The sequence below is a fragment of the Suricata suricatta genome, chromosome 1 (genome assembly GCF_006229205.1).
Source record: "Suricata suricatta isolate VVHF042 chromosome 1, meerkat_22Aug2017_6uvM2_HiC, whole genome shotgun sequence".
Lineage (NCBI taxonomy): Eukaryota > Metazoa > Chordata > Mammalia > Carnivora > Herpestidae > Suricata > Suricata suricatta.
This window is the reverse complement of record NC_043700.1, coordinates 45,713,439-45,738,880: the sequence shown is the minus strand read 5'-3', so window position 1 is coordinate 45,738,880 and position 25,442 is coordinate 45,713,439. Positions and strand designations below refer to the sequence as shown.

The 25,442-nt window shown below is 42.5% G+C and overlaps 1 protein-coding gene across 3 annotated transcripts in view; it reads left to right on the top strand.

Moving 5' to 3' along the window:
- The window catches only part of ADRA1A (adrenoceptor alpha 1A), a 108,987-nt gene extending 83,781 nt beyond the window's left edge, over positions 1–25,206 (top strand). Inside the window, exons 2-4 of one of the 3 annotated variants that reach the window (XM_029938152.1) lie at positions 19,990–20,375; positions 21,544–21,623; positions 24,978–25,206. In XM_029938152.1, the coding sequence (XP_029794012.1) occupies positions 19,990–20,375; positions 21,544–21,609 (452 nt within the window). In that variant the 3' untranslated portion in view covers positions 21,610–21,623; positions 24,978–25,206. Of the gene's footprint in view, positions 1–19,989; positions 20,677–21,543; positions 22,606–24,977 lie in introns of those variants that run through there. The other 2 variants (XM_029938145.1, XM_029938135.1) reach the window with 2 other exon arrangements.
- Positions 25,207–25,442: the final 236 nt, after the last annotated feature.

The following is a 25,442-nucleotide window of genomic DNA, read 5'->3' as shown; positions in this document are numbered from 1 at the left end:
GAAGCAGTTTTTTTTAAAGGAAAGAGGGGAGGGACACAGCATTGCAAGCGCAACGCATACTACGTGAGGTCAAGGATTCTAACAAATTCTCCTCTATATGCATTACCAGGATCTTGGTCTTTACATTCTGTAGGGTTTGGACAAATTTGTAATAACACGTATCTACCATTACAGTGTCATACAGAATAGTTGCACTGCCCTAAAATCCACCTATTTATCCTTCCCTTCCCTCTAACCCATGGTGACCACTGATCTTTTTACTGTCTCCATAGGTTTGCCTTTCCCAGAATGTCATATCATTGGAATCACACAGCACGTAACCTTTTCAGATTGGCTTCTTTCCCTTAGCCATATGCACTTAAGGTTTCTCCGTGTCTTGCTTGGTCACTCATTTCTTTTTGGCACTGAATAACGTTCTGTGCCAGATGCACAATCTATCTATTTACCTACTGAAGGATATCTTAGTTGCTTCTGTATTTGGACAATTATGAATATATCTTTCATAAACATTCATATGGATATTTCTGTGTGGATGTAAGTTTTAAGTTCCTTCAGGTAAATCCTAAGGAGCACAGTTACTGGATCGTATTGTAAAGGTGTGTTTAGCACAGCCTAATCGTCTTTCAAAAGTGCTGTACCAGCCTGCCTTCTGACCAGCAGTGAATGAAAGTTCCTGTGACTCCCCATCCTCGCCAGCAATCGGCATTGAGGGTTTTAGATTTTGGCCAATCTAATAGGTCAGTAGTGGTATCACTGTTGTTTTCATTTGGATTTTCTTAATGACATATGGTGCGGAACATCTTTTCATATGCTTGTTGGCCATCTGTGTGTCTTTCCTGGTGAAGCGTATGTTAACGTCTTCAGCCCATTTTTTTTACTTAGATTGTTTTTCTTCTTGCTGAGTTTCAAGAGTTCTTGGTACATTTTGGATAACAGTTCTTGATCAGGTATGTCTTTTGCAAATGTTTCTCCAGCCTGTTTTCTTGTCTTGACATTGTCTTGACATAAACTTTTGCAGAGCAGACATTTTTAATTTTAATGGAGCCCAGCTTGACAATCATTACTTTCATGGATCGTGCCTTTAGTGTCATATCTAAAAAGTCATCACATACCCAAAATCATCTAAATTTTCTATGTTGTCTTCTAGGAGTTTTACAGTTTTGTGTTTTATATTTAAGCCTGTGATGGATTTTGAACTAAACTTTGTAAAGAGTATCTATGTCTTGATTTACCTTTTGTATGTGGATGTTCAATTTTCCAGCACTGTATGTTGAAACGATTATCAGATTTTGTATTTTTCTGCAGGACTTTAAGTCATTTGCATTTGTCTTTTCAACTGATATATTTGACCATCTTTGTAATTTATTTTACTCCTCAAAGGATGAGTATGGGTATACTAAAAACACAAACTTTAGTTAACAAATGGCTATAAATTTATTATTTTAATTTTGTAGGTTCCATAGGATTAAGTAATAGTAATCAATATGTATGAACTTTTTATGTACCAGGCACTAATCCAATATTATCTCATTTGATTATCACAACAGGAGGTAAGTATTAATATAAAAGTAAGCTGAGGCAAAGGGAGCTAATGAGAAAGCAGTGACTTTAGTATATTTCACATTTAAATATTATTATAGAACTTGATATGTCTTTGTGCTACTCAGGGAGCATCCTTCCAATGATCAAGCATTAAGAGAATTTTATCAGGGGCTGGTGATAAATTTCATTAAATGACTTTTATCCCTATCAAGCTAATTATATGTTCTTCTCTGATCTATTATTCTTACCTCCCAATGAAATATTTAATATTCCACTTTACAAATGATGAGAAAAGATGACTACCCAATGGGGAAATGGGCAAAGCTAATTAACAGGCAATTTGCAAAATACAAGAAATACAAGTGAGTAATAAAATATAAAAATATAATATTTTACCTATCAAATTGGCCAAGAAGAAATAAGTACCTGCTGCCTCTGGGGGTGGAGGTCGGGCATTCTCTGTGCACTGCAGTGCTAAAAGCAAGAGTTTCTGAAGTGGATCTGGGCTCCAATATAGATAGCTCTTTCTAGCTCTTCTTTTACACAGACATTTATTTATTCGTACAACTAGCGAGCATGTATTGAGTTCCTTCTGTTTACCAGGCCTTTTTCTAGTGCTCCTTGCATTTAGGGTGATTACATTTCATTGGTAGAATAGAAAATTTAAAAATATTTCATAATATTGGGATGTCTGGGTGGCTCAGTCAGTTAAGTGTCCAACTCTTGATGTTGGCCCAGGTCATGAATTCACAGTTCATGAGTTTGAGCCCTGCATCAGGTTCCGCTGTTACCACAGAGCCTGCTTGGGATTCTCTCTCTCCCTCTATCTCTGCCCTCCCCACTCACTTGCTCTCTCTCTCCCTCAAAATTAATAAGTGAACTTAAAAAGTATATTTCATAATATTAAACTGCATGTTAACTAATTGGAATTTAAATAAAAAGTTGGGGAAAGGGTAAAAAAGAAAAATATTTCAGAAAGTGACAAGAATTGATAGGGAATAAAAAGGAGTACCATGAGCTCATGTGACAGGGATGCTGACGTAGGAGCAGGACAGGGAGAGGCAGTGAAAGAGGTATTCCTTAGATAATAGGCTCAGGTAAAGTATTTCAGAGGAGTAATATAAAAGAGAAAGATCTAGACAGGCCACCCCAAGGGAAGAGCACCCCCAGAAGGGAAAATCAGGCATCAAGACTTTGAGTTTGGGAAATCTTGGCAGTTTGAGAAATAGAAAGAGGTTCGGCTTGGCTATGAGATACTTTCTCGCCAGATGGCGGAGGCCAGGTGTGGTAGCTCCTTGTAGTCCTTGGCAGGGAGTTACTTCTTCACTCCTATGAGGAAAAGTGATATTTTGTGTGAAATGGGCTTCATAGCTCCCGCCTCGTGGAGCACTGTATGTGAAAAGCTAGAACAATGTTTAGTACATAGTCGGCACTCATTATTTTAATATAGTTTATTGTCAGGTTGGTTTCCATATAACACCCAGTGCTCATCTCAACAAGTGCCCTCCTCCATGCCCATCACCCATTTTCCCCTTCCCCCAGAGTCTCTCCCATCAACTCTCAGTTTGTTCTCAGTATTTAAGAGTCTCTCATAGTTTGCCTCCCTCCCTCTCCTTAACTGTTTTCCCCCTTGCCCCCATCACGGTCCTCTGTTAAGTTTCTCCTGTTCCACATACGAGTGAAAACATATGGTATCTGTCCTTCTTTTAGGCACTCGTTGTAACTCACTGTCTGTCATCACGATATTGCCATTACTTTTTTATTAGGGGCACAAGAGCAAAAAGGCATATTTTAGCCAGAGAGAACTATGTCTATATGTATCAAAAAAAAACATACAAAAATTTCTTATTGTATGACCCAGATTTCTTTTTCTTAGAAATTTATCTTAAGAAAATCCTCCATAATGTGCCTCCAACCCTACCCTACCCATTTTATAAGTCTTTCAATAGAGAAAACTTGGAAAGACCAAAACTTCAAATTATGAAGAGTAGGTAAATAAATTTTATTATATTCACATAATGAAATACTTTAAGATGCTATGACAAATAGTGCTCTGGAGTAAAAATAAAGTAGAAAAAGTCCATGATATATTAAGTAGAAAAAGTATGGTCAGAAACGCATGTGCTATCAATACAATTCCAGTTGTTTAAAGTGTGTTCTTATTTCTAGACACAGCAAAACAGTTTGACTTTTGTTTCATGTGTGTGCATGTTCACGTGCATGTATACGGTCACCGTGATTATGGATGGTACAGACCATACACATGGAGTGTGTATTCATTTTATCATTTTTTTAATTTTTTTAAGTTTATTTATTTATTTTGAGAAAGACAGAGACAGCATGAGTGATCTTTTTCTATTTTAGTGTCTAAACACAGATAAACTAATTCCAAAATGAAAGTGACTATAAATGTTTATGTTAAGAAGCTTCTAGAAATTTCTTAATAATGGATTCAATGCTGCTTCATTTTTGTTGTCAAATCAGAATCTCATTTTGCCTGTGGGAATTTAGTGGTCAGCACTCAGTACTGCTTTATCAGCAGAGAAGCCAGACAGCAGGCAGTGCGGATTCACAGCAAGTTCAGTATCAGAAGGTGGCGTGCAGGATCTGGACCCAGGCACAAGTGGGTTAGAACTCGGCTTCACTGGCTGATTGTTATTTGGCAAGTCATTAAACTCCCTATCTATGACAGACAAAAGCAAGAAACAGAAGTACCAGGTGTGGTAGAAAGGCCAGATGTCCCTTCACGAGGAGAGAGTGTCAGAGAGAAATGCAGTGTAATTAATCTGCGGCCCTAGCTCCAGTATGGACATAGCACACTGTGGACAAGCACCTGTCATTTGCCTAGTAGAACTCAACCTAGTCCAAGAAACCTTCAGATGAACAAAATTACCTTTCTTTTTTGTCGCCAAAATGAAGTATTATTGGGCAATAGGCTATTCAAGAAATGTGAACTTACGTCAACGTGAACGTACCTTTTCCCCAGCACACCGAATAACGTACTCGAAGTCCCGGGGAATCTCAGAGCAGCCTGGGAGGTCATGGTTTCAGGCGATAATGGAGCCCACAGGCTGTCCAGGGGGGCTCACAGGGTGGCCCGAGTCTTAGAGCCAGAACAGGAATTCCAGGTGCACCTCGATACAAAGATATACTCATCACAGGGAGTCAGAACATCTGGTTTCTGACCTCGAAAAGTATCCCTGCAGGTTAAAAATAGGTAAGATGAAGACTAATGAATAAACAGGATACCCTGAACGATGCATAGCTGATACATAGGGAAGAAGAAAGAGCTCAGATGTAATGAATGCTTATAACCAGGCAACGGGCCCACAAGTATGTGGGAACTAAGGCACAGACAAGGGAAGAAACTTGCTCTCATCAGAGGACTTGTACGTGAACTGTCAAGATTTCCTTCCCAGGGGACAGAGTGGCGAAACCCTGTTGCAGGAATTGATATTTTATGCAGCAAGATAGATTGTCAACTATTTGCATTTTCTCTCCTTCACTTTCCCTTGACTCTCTGTGTTGAAGGATTACAGAACTCAGTTCTCCTTGTAGGCCTGGGCTTTGTCTAGTGTCTTTTTACAAGTGATAAGTCATACTTTCTGACCTAGTCTTACTTGATCGTTTTCTAAGCAAACTCTATTAATAGAGTTTTGTCAAAAGCTTCTTTCACAGAATATAGTGTTCATGGTATTTCACGTGGCCAACCATATCTATCCTGAACAAACAAAATTGTTAATCCTCAAGAATTGATTTTGGGGTGTCTTGGTGGCTCAGTCTGTTAAGCATCTGACTTTGGCTCAGGTCATGATCTCATGGTCCGTGGGTTCAAACCTCACATGGGGCTCTGTGCTGACAGCTCAGAGCTTGGAGCCTGCTTCAGATTCTGCATCTCCTTCTCTCTCTCTGCCCCTTCCCCACTCATACTCCGCCTCTCTCACTCTCTCTCTTCCTCTCTCTCTCAAAAGTAAATAAACATTTTTTTTAATTTTAAAGAATTAATTTCTATTTTAATGATTTGGGTTATACATTTCTCTGCTTTCTGAAAAATAGTACATAAAACGTGTGATTAATTTTCTTCACCGTGCAGATGATTGTTTTTGTATGGAACTTTGAGTATTATAACACTGTGTGCTATTTTCACTATAAAGCCAGTAAAACACAGACTGACTCTTAGCATAATCTGAAGGTTAAAAGCATGACCTTTGACATCAGACAAGCCTGGATTTGAATCTGAGCTCAGACATTTCCTTGCTGTATAGTTCTCAATTAAACTCCTTAAGCCTTAATTTTCTTCATCTGTAAAATGAGGTTGGTAATATATTCACATAGGGCGTGCAGGGGAATTAAACGGGATAATGTTTGTGAAATAACTTGCAAGATGTCTGGCCTATAGTAAGTGGTCAATGAATGTCAGTTTTATTCATGAACAGATATTTACTTCACACCTGCAATGCATCAAGTACAATTCATATCTTGATGAAAGTTATATGTATAGGGAGAGACATTAAGCAAATTGACACACATGTAATCTTAGAAAAATAGCTGTGACAGGTATAACGAATGAAAAACCTAGGATGCTTTGGTAGCATTTGACAAGAGAACTTCTCTTAGCCTGTAATCTGGGATATAGAAAGAGATCACAGATAGTTTTCCTGAAGAACTGGAATTTGGGAAAAGACCAAAAGGATGAAGAGAAGTTAGTACCACAAAGGGGATGGAAATGGAGATAATATTCCATGCAAAGGGAACAGAAAGTGCAAAGGTCCTAGGGCAGAGAAGCATTCCATACATCAAGAGAAGATCAGAATGATTAGAGGAAGAGTCAAGGAAAATATGCAAGACAGGACAGAAGAGGGAGAGAAGACCAGATCATGACTTGGTGAACCATGTTAGTGATTTTGGATTTTATCTGAGAGCACTGGGAAATACTTGAGATATATAAGCAGAGATGTCACCAAACTGGAGTTGCATTTCATAAAGATCATCCTAGAGAAAAGAGAGGATTATGCAATGCAGGAGACCAATGAGAAGAATCTTACAGGTGACAAATTAGACCATGACAGTGGATATAGAGAGATGTGGAAAGGCTCGGGCAATATTAGGTATTACAATATAATCTACTGGAGATATCAAGAACAAGGTATTGGGGTTGACTGCCAACGTTTTGTCACAAACACATGAGTGAATAATAATCATTTCTAGAGAAAAGGAGTGCTAGAAGACAATCAGGTTAGCGTGTGTAATTTTACATACATTAATATCAAGGTCCTATAGATATCTAGGTACAAATTCATAAATAGACCATGAACTCAAAAAATGAACAAGGACTCAAACTATACACTTGATATCCAAATGCAAACTACAGATATTAGTCGTGAAAGTGTCCATATTTTTTAGAGTCAGTTCTCTGAGAGCTCCCAAGTAATTGGAGATATGTCTACTCTTGACATTGAAAATTTTTAATGGATTAATAATAGAAAGATTTTTGAAGTGAAGACCAGAGTTATTAGTCTAGTCCTTTTGCTCACCAGCTCTGTAACCCTGAGCAAGTGTCCTACCCATTCCGCATGTTTACATCCAAATCCATTTGTAGCCCAGATGTCAAGTTGGGGCTTTTGGTGTCTCAAGAGTTCATAAGAGGTGGCTATAAATGACTCCACCAACAATTTAGATCAAAATGTGCATATTGGTTCCCAAGTAGTTAGTGAATAAAATTTAAGAAATATTGAAATATAGGTAGACTTCGTCCCACTCACAGAAAAAGGTAGGTCATGCTAAGCAAATCATTCATCAGATCCAGTGACATGTCCATATCTTTGTATGTGTGTGCCTCTTAAAATACTTCCAGTGCACAATGTCTTTACTGCAACACTAGAAAGGAAGCAAGGCAGTCAGAACAACCAACTTTTCTTCCCCAGTCATGTTTGCTTCCTCAGAGGGTTCTAAAACTTTGGGGTTAGACCATACCTTAAAGACTATCTTCATAGGATGCTTTAGGAATGGGCATTCTGGGATACTTTCGTTGACAGGAAGAACAACCTCCAGGGCAGCCCCAATCTGCCTTCCTAAAACCTGTAGCCATTGGTCAGAAGTCTAAGCCAGACCAAGGTCCTAGTCTCCTAGTTGGCCTACTTGCCCCGGCAGCCAATCTCTTTAGTTATTCCTAGACAAATGTAAGCCTTATGACAAAAACAAAAACAAAAACAAAAACAAAAAAACCCTTAGGGAAATGGAAGCCTGCCAATGACTGCAGGAACACGTTTCTGTGCTATCCACTTGCCGACACTGATACCTGTCTAGAGGCATGGCATGGAGCTGACTTCTACCTCACCAGAATCAAATTGGAATACACAAAAACAATGGGTATCATTATTTTTTCTCTTTTTAATGTTTATTTATTTATTTTCTGAGAGAGAGACAGTGCAAGGAGAGGAGGGCCAGAGAGACAGAGGAGTAGAACGAATCCCAAGCAGGCTTCATGCTGTCAGCACAGAGCCCAACGTGGGGCTCAAACTCACCAACTATGAGATCATGCCCTGAGCCAAAACCAAGAGACAGATGCTTATCCCACATCCAGGTATGATTATTTTCATTTTGATAAACTGTGGAAGCTTCCTTCTCTTCCCGTAAAAATTTGTCTGTGAATGAAAGACAAATTGACAACTACAGCCAGGCAAAAGTCCTGTGGCTCTAACACTTGCCCAAGGAATGATTCCAGCTGTGCTGGAGGTGCTCAGGAAGGCTATGGGGCCAAGCAGCTCATCCAGAAAATATTGTTTGTACTTATCAGAGGTGTTCTGAATACATCACCTAATCTGAGCAAATACTGTGTGAGCATTTCAGAGGGGAATTGCGACAGTTGGGCGCAGCCTTTCCCTAGAAAAGGGACTGTTTTTGGTAACAGAACATCACAACACACAACAGGGAGCCTTCAGGCAGCCTCAAATGCACTTGTTCCTGCCTTTGGCTTTTCTTCACCATTTTCCTGGTCTATTTTTCAGGCATCTTTATTCCTGACTCAGGAATTTTGCGGAACTTTCAGAGCCCCTGTCATCACTACCCCTGGGGCAGTTAGAAATTCATGAGTGGTTTCTATTCTCTGGCCTTAGGAAGACTTTTTAGCGGACATGGTTTCTCCTGGTTGCCGCATACTTATTAACTATTAATAATTAAACTATGATACACCAACTGCTGGGACCCCGAACTAAAGATACGGTATCACTCGGTTAATAGCTATGCAAATGTTCAACTTCTATGGGTTATAATTTTCTACTTTTCTGGAATACTAACTAGACTCTTTGAATGGGCACTTGGATCACCATCTCTATTAACTAGTTACCTAGAAGAGTCTCCCAAACCTGCGGACTTCATAAGTGCTAGTACAAAATTTGAAATTGATATTGAATTCAGTGAAGAGTCCTTGAAATTATTTGATCAAGGAAGATAAAATCACGTTTGTTTTCCTAGAATCTCTCTGGCTACAGTGTGCACAGTGGGTTGGAAGGAGGTAAAGATGGAAATTAGTGAGCTGACATACGGTCCTAGCTGGAGACAAGAGTGGCCCGAACTAGGATGGATGGTGACAAAGAGAAAGAAGGTTTAGCTGTCTGGGCTGGGAGACTGAGGGATGTCACAGAGGAGTGGGAGACTGAAGGTGGAGGTGATAGTGGGTTTCCAGTGGGGACAACTTTGGGGAAGGGGTACCATCTGCTGAGGATGGATGCATTAGAGGAGAAAGAGCAGGGTTTGGGAGAGACAGTGAGTTCAGTTGGGTTATGTTAAGGATGAAAATTGTTTGGAAACATAGGAAAGATATCCAGTAATAGTTGTACATGCAGAACTAGAGGTCAGAAGCCAGAGATGGACTAGGATAGAGACTGACAGTCATCAAGGTAAAGAAGGAAATCAAAGCCATGGAAATGGTTGAGCTTTCCTGACTGCTTTCTTCCCTGTTTGAATATCAGGCAGTTCTCAGTTGAGACTACAGAAGGTAGTTTGAAAAGAGTAAGGTTGTTTGCGACCAGCAAAACTGAGATTTCTCAATATTGCATCTATTATGAAAGACAGAAGCATGGACACCTCTTTGTTTCAAAGATATCTGTAATTAAAACAGTGCCATACTCTACTGCCTTTTTATTTTTTATTTTTTAAGTTTATTTATTTATTTTGAGAGAGAGAGAGAGAGTGAGCAGGAAAGGGCTGGGGTGAGGGGGACAGAGAATCCGCATACTGTCAGCACAGAGCCCAGTTCAGGGCTCAAACTCCAGTCCCAGGATCATGATTCGAGCCAAATCCAAGAGTCAGACACGTAACCAACTGAGCCACCCAGGCGTGCCTCTATTGACTTTTTAAATTAAAGAGAAAAATTTTCCAGTCCCTTTTGCATTTAAAAATTGGTTTTCCCAGCTGTATTTAGAAGCCATATTATAGCTTCCCAAAAGACACAGTGTATTTTGAAAATAAGCTATTAAAATGCCTATGCATGTCAGTTTGAATACCATCTGTTTTTGATGGAAGTGAGGCGCTCAGCCGGTCTGGTCCAGCTGGACCTTAGAATGGGGGAGAGGTAGCAGGGGTCCACAGACAACCCCCATCCCTGGCTTAACTTGGGTAGGGCTGGGAGTGGGGATGCCAGAACTGGGAATGGAGATCAAAGTATTATTCAGATTCTGCCAAAAACAGGGCTAGCTGATCCTCCTGGAGGATGGTTGTAGTATCAGGGGACATGCCTCTGGGTGAGCCGGTGAGAGGACCTGGTATGTCATTTCCAAGTAGGGAATTATCCAGAGAATGTGGACTTGGCATTCTTACAGGCAGTCCAGAACCAAAAGTCCATCTGCCTGTTCGCCTGTTTACCTCTTACTATAAGAGCACCAGCCAACTCACCCATGTCCTTTCTGGCAAGACTCTGTAATGAAACCTGCCTTAGCCTTTAAGTTGAATGTGAAGGGATATTGTTCTGAGAAACTCCAGTGCTTCCTCCCTGGGTGACCAATTTGGGTGGTTCATGTCCCCGCTTCAGATTTGTGGTGTTTGGCCTTGGATTTGCAACCCACAAATATGAGAGGCTGCTGCTGACAGTCTCATAGTAATTACAGGCTTTGACCTTTCCTACAAAATCCTATAAAATATCTTTATAAGTACTGGAAGTAATAATTTCATAAAGTGCCTGAGACTTAGCTATATTAAAGTATTTGTAGAATGGTTTTGTTTTTATGTAAATCTGAGCATCTCTCAGATCAGGAAGATAAAGTGTTGTAATGTGAGTTAAGATGGGCCCTCTTTCTCCATGGAAGCATGCTTCCAGCTGTAAGCAATTGAAGCTGAGTTTTATTCAAAATGCCATTTTCTCCCATCAAACAAATGTCATCCCCTGATGCAACAAACATTTACTGAGAATTGTGTTCATTGCTGAGGGAAATGTTAAGTAAGGGATAAGAAGTGGGGTGTCTTTAGAGGGACTAGAACCGTAAGGATTGAATGTGTCACTCACTCCGCAGTGTTTATCATGACTTACTGTATGCCATAAACTGTCATGGGTGTTGGGGAAGCAGCCATGAAATGGAAAAATGAAAACTTTGCCCCTCAGTGAGTTTATATTCAAGAAATGCTGTGAGGGAAGAAAGAAGTATAGAAGGTGGTGATGAGCACTACAGAGAAAAGTGCTGAGGTCCAGTGCTGAGGGGGTTTGGGGGACAAGAGAAGATAGATTGCCATGTGGGAAGGGTTCATGGGTTAGTGGAGTTTGAACACAGCTTTGAAGTTAGACCATCAGAATGGATTCTAGTTGGAATGGAGGTAGGGGAGAGTGACAATCACTGAGAGAGGAGCAGAAGAGTGAAGGGGGAGACACATGAGCTGAGGCCATAGTCACCTTGATGGATTAACCAAGTTACAGCAAACAGTCTACCATGGCAAAAAGAAAGCCTTGGTGTTGGAAATTCACAATTCAATTTCACAAATGTTTATTGGAAGTACTCACAGAACATAAACTCCAAGAACAGGAACCTTACACATGTTCCTGACTATTCTAGCTCCAGTATCTACAAAAGTCTGTCTCATGGGTGCTAAGTGCATCATTTGTTACATGAATGAATAATGGGTGGGGAGGTTGTGCAAAGCTGGTGAAACCAAATGATGAAGGGCCTTGAGTGACAGGCGACAAACTTGAATTTGATCTTACAAGCAGCACAAAGATATTTCATGACACACATCCTGACAGATCTCACCATTATGAGGTTCCCTTAACCGTATTATGGAGCCCCTTGAAAACTCTCCCTACATTTTAGTTCTTTGTGAAAAGTTTTTCTCATGGCTTCCAGTAGTTTCTTCTCTTTCTGTCCCATCTCCTTGGAGATGACCAGATGCCCAGCATCATAGCCACTCAGCAGCCTCCATATTACCAAGGAGCATGGGATCCCTGGTTGCCAGCAGCCTGCCCATGCCGTGCTCCATGCCAAAGAGTAACTTCTGTCCCTGCTCCATGTAACTCACTGTCGGAGGGCCTCAGAGTTGCGTGTGTCCCTCACAAGTGTTCCTCATGACCACAGCCCTTGCATGTCTCTTCTCAGCCCTTCTTCCCTTCCAGTTTAGACACAAATCTCCAGGAAGGACATTAGGATGTCCTCCTCAAAACCTAGCCCCAAACTTTGAGCTCCCTCCCTTCCAGGCTGCCCTCTTACCTTTCCACCATTCCTCACAGCATTCCTCAATCATCCCACTTGACATGGGACTGATGCTCACTTTTGACCATTTCAGTTTTCCTAGAGGTGAATGTTTTTATAGGAACCAAGGGGGTGGTAACAATGACCTGGTGCAAACCTTTCATTTTACAGATGTGGAAACTGAGGCTTGAGAAAGGAGAGTGACTCACCCAGCTCTAAACAATGATCTGAGCCTTCTTGGTCCCTCATCCTGAACTCCCTTGCTTTCTGAGTGGAAAGGTGGCACCATCCCAACAAGGCTGCAGGGTGATGAGTGGGCACTGTTGGTTTAACAGTGATTAAAGCTGGAAGAAAAGAGACCCTCCATGTTCTGCCTCCACAGTGCAGGGGTGCTGGGATGGGTGTGGAGGCAAAGGCGAGTCTTAAAGGTGTTTCACAGGAAAACATCAGCGAGGATTGGTGACCAATTGGAACGTAAGAGACAATTACACATCCTTCTTTCAAACACTGAGCCAGACGCTGAACTTGCACTCCAGCAAAAACAGCCTTGGCCCCTGCTGCCATAGGGATTATTGCATGCTCCAGAGGATAAGACCATCAAAGAAAACTTACATGGGATGGGGGTGGGTGAAATGAATGAAGGGGGTCAAAACATACACGCTTCCGGTTATAAAACAAGTCAGAGGCTGTAATGGACAGCATGTGACTACAGTTAATAACACTGTATTACAAACTTGAAAGGTGCTAAGAGATTAAATCTGAAAAGTCCCTCATCACAAGAGAAAAACATTTTGAGGACTTACAAACCATGACATATGCCATGAAAGAAATCACACCAGGGTGAGGACTACTCTTCTTTAGACCGGGTGGTTGGAGGAAGTTTTTTTGTAGTGATAAGATGTTCCAAATGAACGTGACAACAATTGGGAAATAAGCTGGTTCATGAAAGGAGAGCACTTTTAAGGAAACAACCTGTAAAAAACATGACAGCTTAATTGCTAGCATTTTCACAAATCAAGTTCTGTTTTGTTACGTAAAGGAGGAAAAAATCTTGCTGGCTTTTGAAAGTGTTTCAATTATTGATTCATATCAACAGGAAACAGCGCACAAGGTGATCTTCAGGGAAGTGTGTGGTGGGTCTGACACAGCTGGGCACAAGGTCTTCTCCCCCGAGTTATCATGGGTGTTGGGGTCAAACACGTGTGTCCTGGAAGACCTGGTCCCCTTTTCTGAAAGGAGAAATGCTGGTTGGGGTTTTGACAACTGGTGAAAAAAACCTTTTGTAGAGCTTTGCTTTGAGCAGTCTGGACTCTTCCAGAGTAAAATCCCTAATTATGCAGAGCCCCACTTGGCCAGCTAGAAGGGTCCCATTAAAGAGTGTCTCCCAGTTGGGGTACCTTGGTGGCTCAGTCAGTTAAGCATCCAACTCTCAATTTCAGCTCAGATCATGATCTCACAGTTTGTGGACTTGAGCCCTGTGTTCGGCTTTGCGCTGACCTGTTTGGGATTCTCTCTCCTTCGGATTCACTGACCTTCTTCTTAGAACTTGTGGAACACTTTTCTGCCTCAGGGCCTTTGCATCAGCTCTTCCCTCTGCCTAGAACACTCACCTGTTTCTCATCCTTTAGAACAGAACTTAAATTTCACCTTCATCAGGCCTGCCCTGAGCATCAGATCTAAAGAACCCCTCCCTCTCTGCCCCTCCTCAACTCGTGCTTTTTCTCTTTCTCTCAAAATAAATAAATAAACTTAAGAAAAAAAGTGTCTCCCACTTGCAGAACTGTGCAGAATGTCTCCCCAGGTGATCACTTTCTTTGCCTGGACTGGAAGAAGCAGTGATTCATGACAATAGAAACTGGAGGCTAATGTACCCCAGTCCCTGAGGAAAGAGAAAAGGGCCAACACTGCCATCCACACTGGGCAGTCCTGTAGTGCCCTGGATTTCTTCTGTTCCATGCTGTTCCATGTGTACCCAACACGTGGTGTGCTTCTTTCCCATACTCACTGCACCCTGCCACACTCCCCCCTTCCTCTGCTTGACTGCTATCCCAACTTCCTGCCAGGAAGTTTAGAAAAGACTCAACATCTTAACTCTCTGAAAGGAGCCACCATATCATCTCCCTAACACGCGCAAGCCAGAACTATGTTATTTCAGGGTAAATAGAAGAAAAGAGTGGGTCCTTCTAAGACGTTGAACTAACGTCATCTTGCCCCATTGTGAGCTTGAGGCTGTCATCAGGAGAACTGGGCTCAGTGAAGTGCACCAGCCAGGGGCACAGCTTGTTCTCAGTAGCTGGGACCAGGCTTAACAAACTTGTGTGTCCCCAGGACCACAATGAGAAGCCAATGGAAGTTGAATCCTCTTCTTGGGAAAATGAATCTCTGTACATACACAGACTTGTATTTCAAGACATGGGAAGTCTACCCATGAATCTTAAGTTGAGTCTGGGGTTTCAGCTCATGGTTCATCTGGCCAGCATTCTTAGATATTCTGACCATCATTCTAGGCAGATAACCTAAAGAGTGAGGACTGCCCAAAGGTGGTCCCTAGATGAATCTCAGGAGTGTTCAGGCATGTCACCGCGACAGCCAAACTGGGAGCGCAACACAGAGACATCTGGTAGATTTCAGGGATGATAAGAAATGTGGCCCGGTGCTTACCCTCTGATTCCTATAGCTTTTCTCTGGAGTTTTGTTCAATGGAGCAGAGTTGCTTCTTGGTAAGAAGATGTCAACTGATCTGGCTTGAATGTTGCTTGGAAATGGAACTTCCTGGCCCAGGGAGCCAGCTGCCTCTTTGTAGGACAGCATGGATCTCTCTTCTGTTCATTGGATGCATACCAGTCACACTAGACTGATACCACACTCACAGAGAGACCACTGGTTGGCCAGGGAGAAATAATTATGGGTCCTTTTCTCCCATGGTCACACAACATTAGCTTCTTCTTTTGGAGTCTACAGTTTGTTTTTTTTTTTAAGTTTATTTATTTTTGAAAGAGAAACAGAGAGAGCAGGTGGGGGAGGGGCAGAGAGAGAGGGAGGGAGAGAGAATCTCAAGGAGGCTCCACATTGTGAGCACAGAGCCTGATGTAGGGCTCGAACTCACAAACCATGAGATCCTGACCGGAGCCAAAACCAAGAGAAGGACGCTTAACTGACTGAGCCACTCAGGCACCCCTGGGGTCCACAATTTTTTAATTGGAGTCATCTAAACTCCAAGTTTCAGAATGTGATACCCTGAAGATGGGCTGTTCCAAGATCATCGCCCACTGTGCTTTTGTCCAGTGTCTCAACAGTACCTATGAGTTTTTGAATGCTGTAGTTATTGATGGTACTGCTTTACTCCCCTTTGCTTCTCATTATCTCTGAATATCTTCTTGGATATCTCATTATCCAAGACAACAGCTGGACCTAATTGCCATTCACACTCCCATGCCATGGTGGGGTTGCTAAATGGTACCCAAGATCAGAAGCAGAAATGGGTGAGGCAGAGCTGAGTCTGGGTCTAGGCCTGGCAGGACCACAAATGAGCCAGGTGATTTTGTGGGGACCATTCCTCTCTCAGCTTTACTGTCTTCAGCTGTTAAGGAGGGAAGGCAGTGCTGGCTAGTCTCGTCGTTTCTGCGAGTCTCTATGTTCTGGCATTCTGTGACTCCAGCTAATTAGAGCTTATCATAACCCAGTATCTTTCAAAGTTGTTATTAAGATAGATGTCAAGTTTTCAGGTAGGTGAAATGAAGCGTGGAAGCTGGAAGGTTAAATCCGAGAAGACTGACTCAGAGCTTTCTGCTTCCATACCACGTCACCCTGATTCTGAGGGAGTTGAACTGCAGAGGGACCTTCTAATTACCAGCATCAGATTGGAATTTGAGAACTCCATTTGTATCCTCACCGCCTTTTAGAGTGCGCTGTACTGGCAGAAAACTCACTAAGGAGACCAACATTGGCAGAAAAATTGGTTTTCTCTTGTGTTGGGGGCATTGAGAGAAAATATTGCTGTAACTGTGAACCTAAAATGTGGCTATGTAGCCAAGACTTCACTTCAATGGCTCCAGTGTCCCCTATCATAAGCCTACAGATGAAGCCTGGATCAGAAATGAAAGGTCATATGTTCCCAATGGAGAAGACATTGAGCAATGAGCCCTAAGTGGTGTCATTTGAAACTATCAACTTCAATTTCCCCTTGAAATCTAGAGACCTCAACAATGGATTCTGAACATTCACTTCAAGGATGAAGATGTTAATGGTGTTCAGGGATGTACTCATCTGGCCAAGTTTTAGTTGACTGAGATGTTTAGAGGATCCCCAAAAGAAAAAAATCAGAAATTCTGTAGCAGGACCAAATAATGGAAGGAAATTTGGTGAAGGAAAGAGTCCTTAGGGGCCCAAGGATTTTCCAAAGCTCAAGACTTTAACCAAGCAGGTTCACAACCAAGGGTTGACCTGACCTGCAGGGTGAGAGTTTCAGAGAATTAAGCTGGGAGCAGTTTTCTCCCTTCAAAACAGAGTCTGGACAAAGGGTATTGAGGAACACAAGAAACCTATGGAGACAAGAGAAATAGGAGCCCCTGTGTGGGTAATCCAAAAGTCTGGCTTTTCCTATGAAGCATGATGAGAAAAAGTAGTGTTAGATACCAGATGATGCAGCAAGGAGAAAAAGATAATGAAACACTATTACAGAGAAAACCAGAGGATTGAACAGAAAATGGGCAGAAAAAGGGGAGGAGGAAGCAGCAGGAGAAAGAAAGCACCAGCAAGAAGAGAAGTACAGGGCTGGGGCTACAGTTGTCAAGCAGAGAAGAAAGCCAGGCCACAACCAGGAAGCAGAGTCATGGGGAGGACAGGGGTCAGCGTCTCAATCAGTAGTAACTGGGAGGAGGCCTCCGAGGGCTGGGCTCTCAAGCTCCCTGAATGAGCAACACTGATGCGGAGCAGGTTCAGATGGGCTTTATGGTCTAGTGAGAGGCACCCAGGCCAGAGGTGCTGGCCCCCCAACCAGTGGGTTCCACCCTGTGGGGCCATGCCATGGTGGGTGGAAAGCAGGGAGTGGTATGATCCAGTCTCCCCATCTTAAAAAGCGCCATCATCAAGAAGAAAGAGATCTGAGAAGAAACTGCAGCTGAGGATAGAAATAGTAGGGCTTACCAAAAAGACAGTGCCTGAGTGGGAAGGTTTGGACAGAGAAGAAGATGGCTGGATGAGGGGACCCTGCTTGGGACCCGGCAGCAGCACCTGTTTTCCCAGCCAGATCCCAGCTCAATCTTCCTTCCTAGGGGAGGAAAAATGAACAGCAGAAAGAGATTGAAGGATGTGAATAGGGAGGGAAACAGCTCATGACAGCTTTTCTCACCTTTTTGGAATGTTCCTGAAGGAAGTACAGTTGAGTACCTCTCCTAATTTCCACCAGCAGCTGCTGAAAGAGAACCACCCCCAAGTGAGGATGAACATCACCTGCCAGAGAAGTGGATCCCACTACTTGCTCCTGTGGAACTGTCAGGTTGGAAAGGGACAGATAGTGCTAGGTTTAGATACATCTAGGTGCTGTCACACACTTAATGGAATAAATTAAAAGGGGGTCATTTATGGGAAGGCCTCCAGAAAAATCTCCCAATCAGTCTACAAAGCCAACATCTGGAGATTTGCTTAGATCCCCCAAGATAATAGCCCCAGAACATTAAAGCTGGAGACCATCTGACATTCCAGTCTTGGTGTAAATGCATTTTACCATCTCCCTGTCTCACCATATATCCCAGCCGCAGGGAGGAGATGGTGTTTTGAGCACATAGAAGTATTTATCTCTTAAATTGTGGACACAGCAGGAAGGCCAGTATAGAGAAAGCCCAAGAGCCCAATTCTGGGTCTGCCAGATCTGGAGTTTAAGGAGGCTCAAGGGAGAGAAGAGATTTATTGAGATTTATGAATGCAAAACTGGGCTCTGTGAGCATAGTGTCCTTGAAGAAATTGTGGGAAATTCCAGGGTTCCCAAATCACTTTATTAGCATTCACATTCTTAATTCATATATTTTTTCCTTTTTATTGGAATTCTTCAAATAAGAGAAATACACTCCCCTGCCCACCTGATTTACAGAATGGTGAGATCCCCCGATAAGGTGTACCCTGCTCATATATCCTCATTAAGCCCAGGCCGAGACATGTCTTTGTGAAGAGGGTTCACTTAATCATGTCACTGGCACTATTAGAAAGAAATAGTGGGCAATATATAGGCATCATAATGCAAGATGATTTTTTTTTTTTCTGGAGCTGACCATATTCACACAAAACCACCAGTCATGTTGGCATTGGCCACTTTCTCCTCTTCTCAAGTGAAGTTTGAAAAAACATCTTTCCAATTTCACTTCCCCTAACTGTGTACTTCATCACTCCCCATATACCATCTTCCTTCCCAAGAGACATATTCCAGTATATTTTGAGATTCCATAAGGAAACACAGGTTTAGAGGTAATAAATGCTCCCATCAGCCACTATCCCATTTTGTCGTCTTTGCTTCTGCAATATTTAAGTTCACTTTTTGCTCATATTTGTGAGATCCCCTGCTAAATTTCAAGACTGTGTTTGCCAGAGTGGATATTAAGCACACCAAATACTCTGTCATGACTCTGATGAGTCTGTCAAGCAGAGAGAAAAAGAGGGATAGGAAATCAAGATCTTAGGCTGAAGCAAAAGCAAAGAGCTGTGCAGAGACTAAAGAACACTGTGAGTTGCTTACCCATCACCATGTTAGTGATAACCCACTAAGTTCATGACAACCTTTTCAATCATTATCTTTTAAATTTGAAAATTGAGAAATTAAAAAAGATAAGCCCTAAGACTGTTCATGCTCTAAGTGTCCATGGCTTTGGGACTCTGCTACCAAGAGCTATGTGACAGTTACTATTAAAGATGTTAAGAGGTCTGAAACTGGATTCCTCTCATGTAAATAAGACTTGACCAGGTAAAGAGGATGGGAAAGAGCATTTTAGACATCAGGACCCAACTTGAGAGGACAAAAAATGGGCAGTGATTACAGGAAAGTAGTGAAGGCAGTTAGAGTAAAAATATTAATGGTAGAAAGCTAGCTTATTTGGAGTACTTTGAAGGACCCTGAAGGTCAAGTGACTAACAAGCATTTGGCATCCATTACAGCATGTCGAGCAGGGTGGCATCAAATGGCAGCATCAAAAATAATTGGTATAATTTCAGCATAGTAGAAAACCACTGGCCAAAAGTTGGCAAAGCCAATATTTTGTGAATTTTGGATTCTTATTAAGATATACAGTTTCCCTGCTCAGGAGAAAAGGAATTCATAATTATTTAGGCTGTGTCTATATAACACCACATCAAGGAACAAAGGGAATATTTAGGTAACCCCATTTTGATATGGGTTATTTTAATGGATTTTGACTTGTCTTTAAATTCAGTCAAAACAACTTTCATGTGTCTACTCAGCCTAAATTTCAACCTTTTAGCATTTCAAGTTTCATCGCAGCCTGCACGTGATGTTTCATCATTGAGAACTGGCGCAAACTCACCCAGTGGATCTGCTTCCTTCATAGGTATCGTGCATGTGACCCAAATGAGGATGCTCTCCAAAGATACTATGAAAGGTTTACATTCAGAGGGGCCAGCCAGTCAAATGTGAGAAATGCAAATGCATTAGGAATCATATGAAACATTTTAGAGCTACAAAAATATGTGTGTGCTTTTATTTCTTGTTCCCCTAGCCAATTGGCCTGTTGGCTTGCAAATAATATGTACAAATCTGTGTGTTTTCTTCCAGGGTCTTTCTTCCCTGATTTCAAGCCCTCAGAAACAGTTTTTAAAATAGCGTTTTGGCTCGGATACCTAAACAGCTGCATCAACCCCATTATATATCCATGCTCCAGTCAAGAGTTTAAAAAGGCCTTTCAGAATGTTTTGAGAATCCAGTGTCTCCGAAGAAAGCAATCTTCCAAACACGCCCTGGGCTATACCCTGCACCCACCCAGCCATGCCCTGGAGGGCCAACACAAAGATCTGGTGCGCATTCCAGTGGGATCTGGAGAGACCTTCTATAAGATCTCCAAGACGGATGGGGTCTGTGAATGGAAATTTTTCTCTTCGATGCCCCGTGAATCCACCAGGATCACCATGTCCAAAGACCAGTCAGCCTGCACCACAGCCCGGGTGAGAAGTAAAAGCTTTTTGCAGGTGTGCTGCTGTATGGGGCCCGCGACCTCCAGCCATGGAGAGAACCACCAAGTTCCAACCATTAAGATCCACACCATCTCCCTCAGTGAACATGGGGAGGAAGTCTAGAGGACAGGAAAGGTCAGAAGGAAGGCAGAGGGTGGGGGATGATCTTAGGCACCCACCCCACTTCCTACTTGGAGGCCCAGTTCCCTCCTCCTGGATGACAAGACAGGACTATCAGACCAGGGACCATGTGGGAATGGGGTGGGGGGTGAGACCTGACTCCTGGGCAGCGGGTAGGGCTCAGGGAGGAAAGGGGGTGTCACATGACCATCCAGTTCCAAATGATGATAAACAGCACTTCCTTGAGGCTAATGCTCTCGCGGTCATCCTCTGAGGCCACGTTCCACGTCTGGCCCTTGCAACGAAAAACACCATGGGAAACAGAATGTCATACACAATCCAAAAGACTATAAATATAAGGTTATGATTTCATCATGAATATTTTGAGCACACACTCTAAGTTTGGAGCTATTTCTTGATGGAGTGAGGGGATTTTATTTTCAGGCTAAACTTACTGACAGCCACGTTGGATATTTACGAAGAGAGGGCCTGGAGAGGAAGAGCCTTGAGATGGTGGCCAACATCCAGGCACATTCTTTCTAGAGCGCGTTTTAATCTCCACCATTTCTGATCCTCCCAGTTGCTCAAATTGGGTGAAACCTGACAGTGAGGTTTACCTTTTGCAGCAATTTGACTGGATGCTGCCCCTGACTCCCTAAAGATGAGGGTGAGGGGCACTCATTTTGCCGCTGAGCTAATGGTGTGGCACATCCTCTATGGCCAGGTCTAGACAGTCAGGGAAAAGATGGCTTTTCCTCATAGGAGACTGTAGAGGTGAGGATCCTTTTTTTCAACTTAACTGCTACAGAAAAAATTTTCACTAAGCAATTCCAAGATCAAATTGAGGAAGGCTTCTCGTGGGGTGAAGGGGGTGCTAATTTCATGATAAGAGGCTGCAAACTTACCACACAGCCCTTGTAAGGTGGCCGTAGAAAGGCTTTCCTTGGCAAATGGCTTACATTTTTTAGTGCTCCCTTATGAAAATCCAGAGCTTACAACACTGGGAAAAACACATCTTGACTTCCATTTTTTTTCCCAGCTGCTTCGCTCCCGCATAATGAATGAGGTTCAAGGTCCTGAATGCACGGGTAGCATGCTGGAATGAGCCTCATGATCCAGGTATACCCTTCCTGAACTCTGAACGATACCACATGCTTAGCTTGAGAGGATACTGACTGGTCCCCAGAAAATCGTCTAAAGCAGGAATTTGCAAATAGTTTTCGACAGAGGCCCGTTTATTCTGGTAAAAGATACAGGAGCCTGTTCGCTTCATCTATCCCCTCTTTCTACAGGAATGCGGGGAACTTGCTTTATGTGTATCAAACTTTGGTAAACCTTCATAATTCTGAATATCACTAAAGCTGAAGATGATTATGATATGTGAACATTAAAATATTTTTCACATCCCACAGTAAGAATTTAAAATAAGATTTACGTTCTTAGAATAATTCTGGACTAGCATCACTGGTCTAAAACTACTGGACCGTTTCTGTGGCCTCCTCTCCCTCTTTGAGTAATTTCCTCTAAGAACTGCAAACAGATTGCAGCCACTGTTTAACTTTCACAGCAAAGGGAGGAGCTTGTGACCTTTTCTTCGTCCCTTGCAGCAAAATGATAATTTCTTCAAGTGCAGCTTGAAGGCTAATACCTTTGCACACTGCCATGGGGGCGGGGAGGGGAGTATGTTTGCATGTGGATTTGAGTTTGTGGTTGGTTGTTCTGGAATATAAAATATTTTGTTTTTCAACCCTTTCTGGAGAATGTCTTCTTGCTGACCAGACACATACTATGTATGCCTTGTGCTTATAACTTTGACTCGGGCATTAGATACTGGCTGGATTTTTAGACTCTTGGTCTGTCTGCATGTCTTGTAACTGCTCTACCTGATGTGGGTGTCCTATTACAGATGTACATCAAGAAAGGACTTGAATATACAAAAGATAAGTTTCATTATTGAGAGGAGTTTCTTCCAGGATCTGAATTTTAAAACCACTTTTCCCAGGCTCCCTTTTACAGGAAGAGCATCCCCAAGAAAAGAATGGTAAATGTTCTGTTTCTGTAAAATATGGCTCTCTTAAACACATTTCTGGACAACTTTAAATTTTATAGTTTATTTTCTTTTCGGAGGGAAGGGCAGAGAGAATGGAGAGAGAGAATCCCAAGCAAGCTCTGCGCTGACAGCCCCCACAGGGCTCCATCTCGCCACTGTGAGATCATGACCTGAGCCCAAATCAAGAGTTGGATGCATAACTGACTGAGCCATCTGGGTGCCCCTAAATTTTGGAGTTCATAAAGCTAAGGATCACCAGAAAGCCAACATTAATGCCATTTCTAATCAAAACAGACAACTAGAAAATCTTTTGGTCATCAGATAAAAGCCATGACAATTGTATTCATGTGACACTATCCATAAATAATTATCTGCTACACTCTTAACCAACCCTGCTCCCTCCAGGGAGGCAAACTTTAACATTTATTTCCTTTCCCATAGCATGATATTAGGAATAAACATGCCAATTTTACAAGAAATTGATAATGTCACCCAAGACTTAATCAAAGCAGGATAAACAATACTCGAGTTATTTTTTACTCATCCACAAAAATCTCTGTACCTTTGAGCATGCCAAAAACTCTCCAAAATTGTCATAGTTAAACAAATGATTGTCATATTTATACTCACATGTTTACTGCTTCTATTTGGAGTTTGAAGAATTTACCCAGAGTAACAGTGGTCAAAATGTTTTCTCAAATGTGTTATAAAAAGCATTTGCCTTGAGCCTGTCTGAACACCACAAAAAATCAACTTGACATAATGGGATGGGCAAAATTTGAGTTGCTTCCGCACTTCAAACTGCATGCATTAAGAGAGACCTTGAATCTCTCTACTCAAACATTGCCCCAAGCTAGTGCAAGGATTTCAGGAAAGCACTTTGCTTGTCACAGTTTTCTTCCTCTTGCCTCACTCATGTCTCATCCAAGACGGCTCTGCCGTCGTCATTCCGTGTATGCTAACACTCTCCAAAATATGAAGGCTTGAACTTTCACTACCTACCTGGATTTGTCCAGCTGTGGTGGACAGTGTGATATTTGGCATTTTTGTTAGGTTCTTCAGTGCGCCAGGCATCCACAGGGCATCTTGTACCTCATTATCTCTAAACCCAATAGCAAATACACGTTTCTATTTTAGAGATAAAAATCTGAGCGTTAAGAATGATTAAGGACCTATAGGCCAGGGAGGAAGCATGATTCAATCCTGGATCTGTCTATCAGGCTGAAGTCTTACCTGCTTCTCCCAGTGCCTCTGCCCCCCAAATAGTGGGGGTGAATGCTCCCCAGTTTAGATTGGATATGCTGAGAATACTAAACTATATGCAAATGTTTTAATGTTTTGTCTCTTTGAGAGTTGCCTTACATTTAACCCCAGTAAATATGCTGCCAAACTCCATCCCAGCCAAATCCCCAAGACAGATCATAATTGGAAGGATTCAATGTATACAATTCTACCTTTCAGACTGCAACATTTTTAGGGGATAATGACATGGAAAGTTATTCAGGCCTGGCAAGAAAGACAAATTCTATCACACTGGGAGAAGATGGGCATATAAGAGAATGCAGAAGAGGCTCATGGGCCCAGAATGGCAAAACTTAGTTGTGGATATGAAACACATTGTGTAGTGTGTTGAAGTTCTTGACTACCAACCACAGTTAATTGGCACACTTCAGGAAGCAGATCTCTTTTTAAAACAGACAAAAATAAATACAACATCACTCCCCCTTGTATTCCAGCATTATTTTGTTTTTTGAGTCAAAGAGAGAGAAGAGAAGGAATTATAGCTATATCTCCAGGAATTACATGGGGACCAGAGAGCGTATCAAACATGTGAATTTCACATCTGTCCCTGCAGGGACATGGCTCAGAATGCTGATCCCCAGGTAGCCAGGCACATAGGCCACCTTTGGAAAATGAAGAATCAGTTGGCCACTGTGGCTAAGGATTAGCTGGAATCCACCTGTTCTTGGATTCCCTTTAGCAAATGAAAGATTTTATGCCCCGAGTATCTCGGATTACCTCACCCCCTCAAAGGAAACTGCCACGCAGACCTTCTGGCCCAGGAGGTCTCATGGGCACAGCCTGGGATCAAGAACATTTTAGGAACTATTTGCCCGGGCAGGTAACCATTTGCTCATTCATCGCAGCTTGTGGATCACGGCCTGACAAACGTTCTCATTTGCTTCTGGGGTTGGCTCTGCACAGGTCCCCTTGCCAAAAGAGATGCTGCTTCTGCGTATCAGTGCTTGTTGACTTAATTAAAGAAAGAGCTCTGCTCTCAGCAAAGGGACGAGGGAGCCCAAGCACATGGAAGGTAAACTCTGCAAGCAAAACTAGGGTGACCCACAAGAAGGCAATGGTGGCCAGTAGGAAGGCGTCAGAGGTGTGCTCACTGTTACTCTGATTTCTTTTTATACTACTAGGACTTTTAACCATGAAACCACCTGCACACAGCACCGGTCCAGCCTGATTGGAGCACTGTTGGCGCCTGCTCCTTGTCTACACACTATGCTGAGGAGCAGGGCTGAACCCAGGCTGCTGTGAGGTTCACCGTCTTCAAAAAGCAATGACAGCAGTGGCCTCCTGGCCCTCCAAAGTCTCCGCAAGATGAATGAGTGGAGATGACTTTGGGGGCTGGGCTGGCAAAAGCAAGTTAGGATTTCGGCAGAGGACACCCAGCCCCTTGCTGTTGCTCCCAGCTCCCTTGCTTCACTCATGCTTCCCCAAGACCCAGATGTCATGGAGGCTGAGGATGGAGCTCATGCAGGAAAATATCATTTCTTCTTTGCTACTTCAACATGGATTCCTGAGTCTCCTATCTAAAGGTTATGGCGGTGAGCAAGGGGCAGTGCTGAGAAGGAAGGATGCATGGTTAAGTAATACTTTGC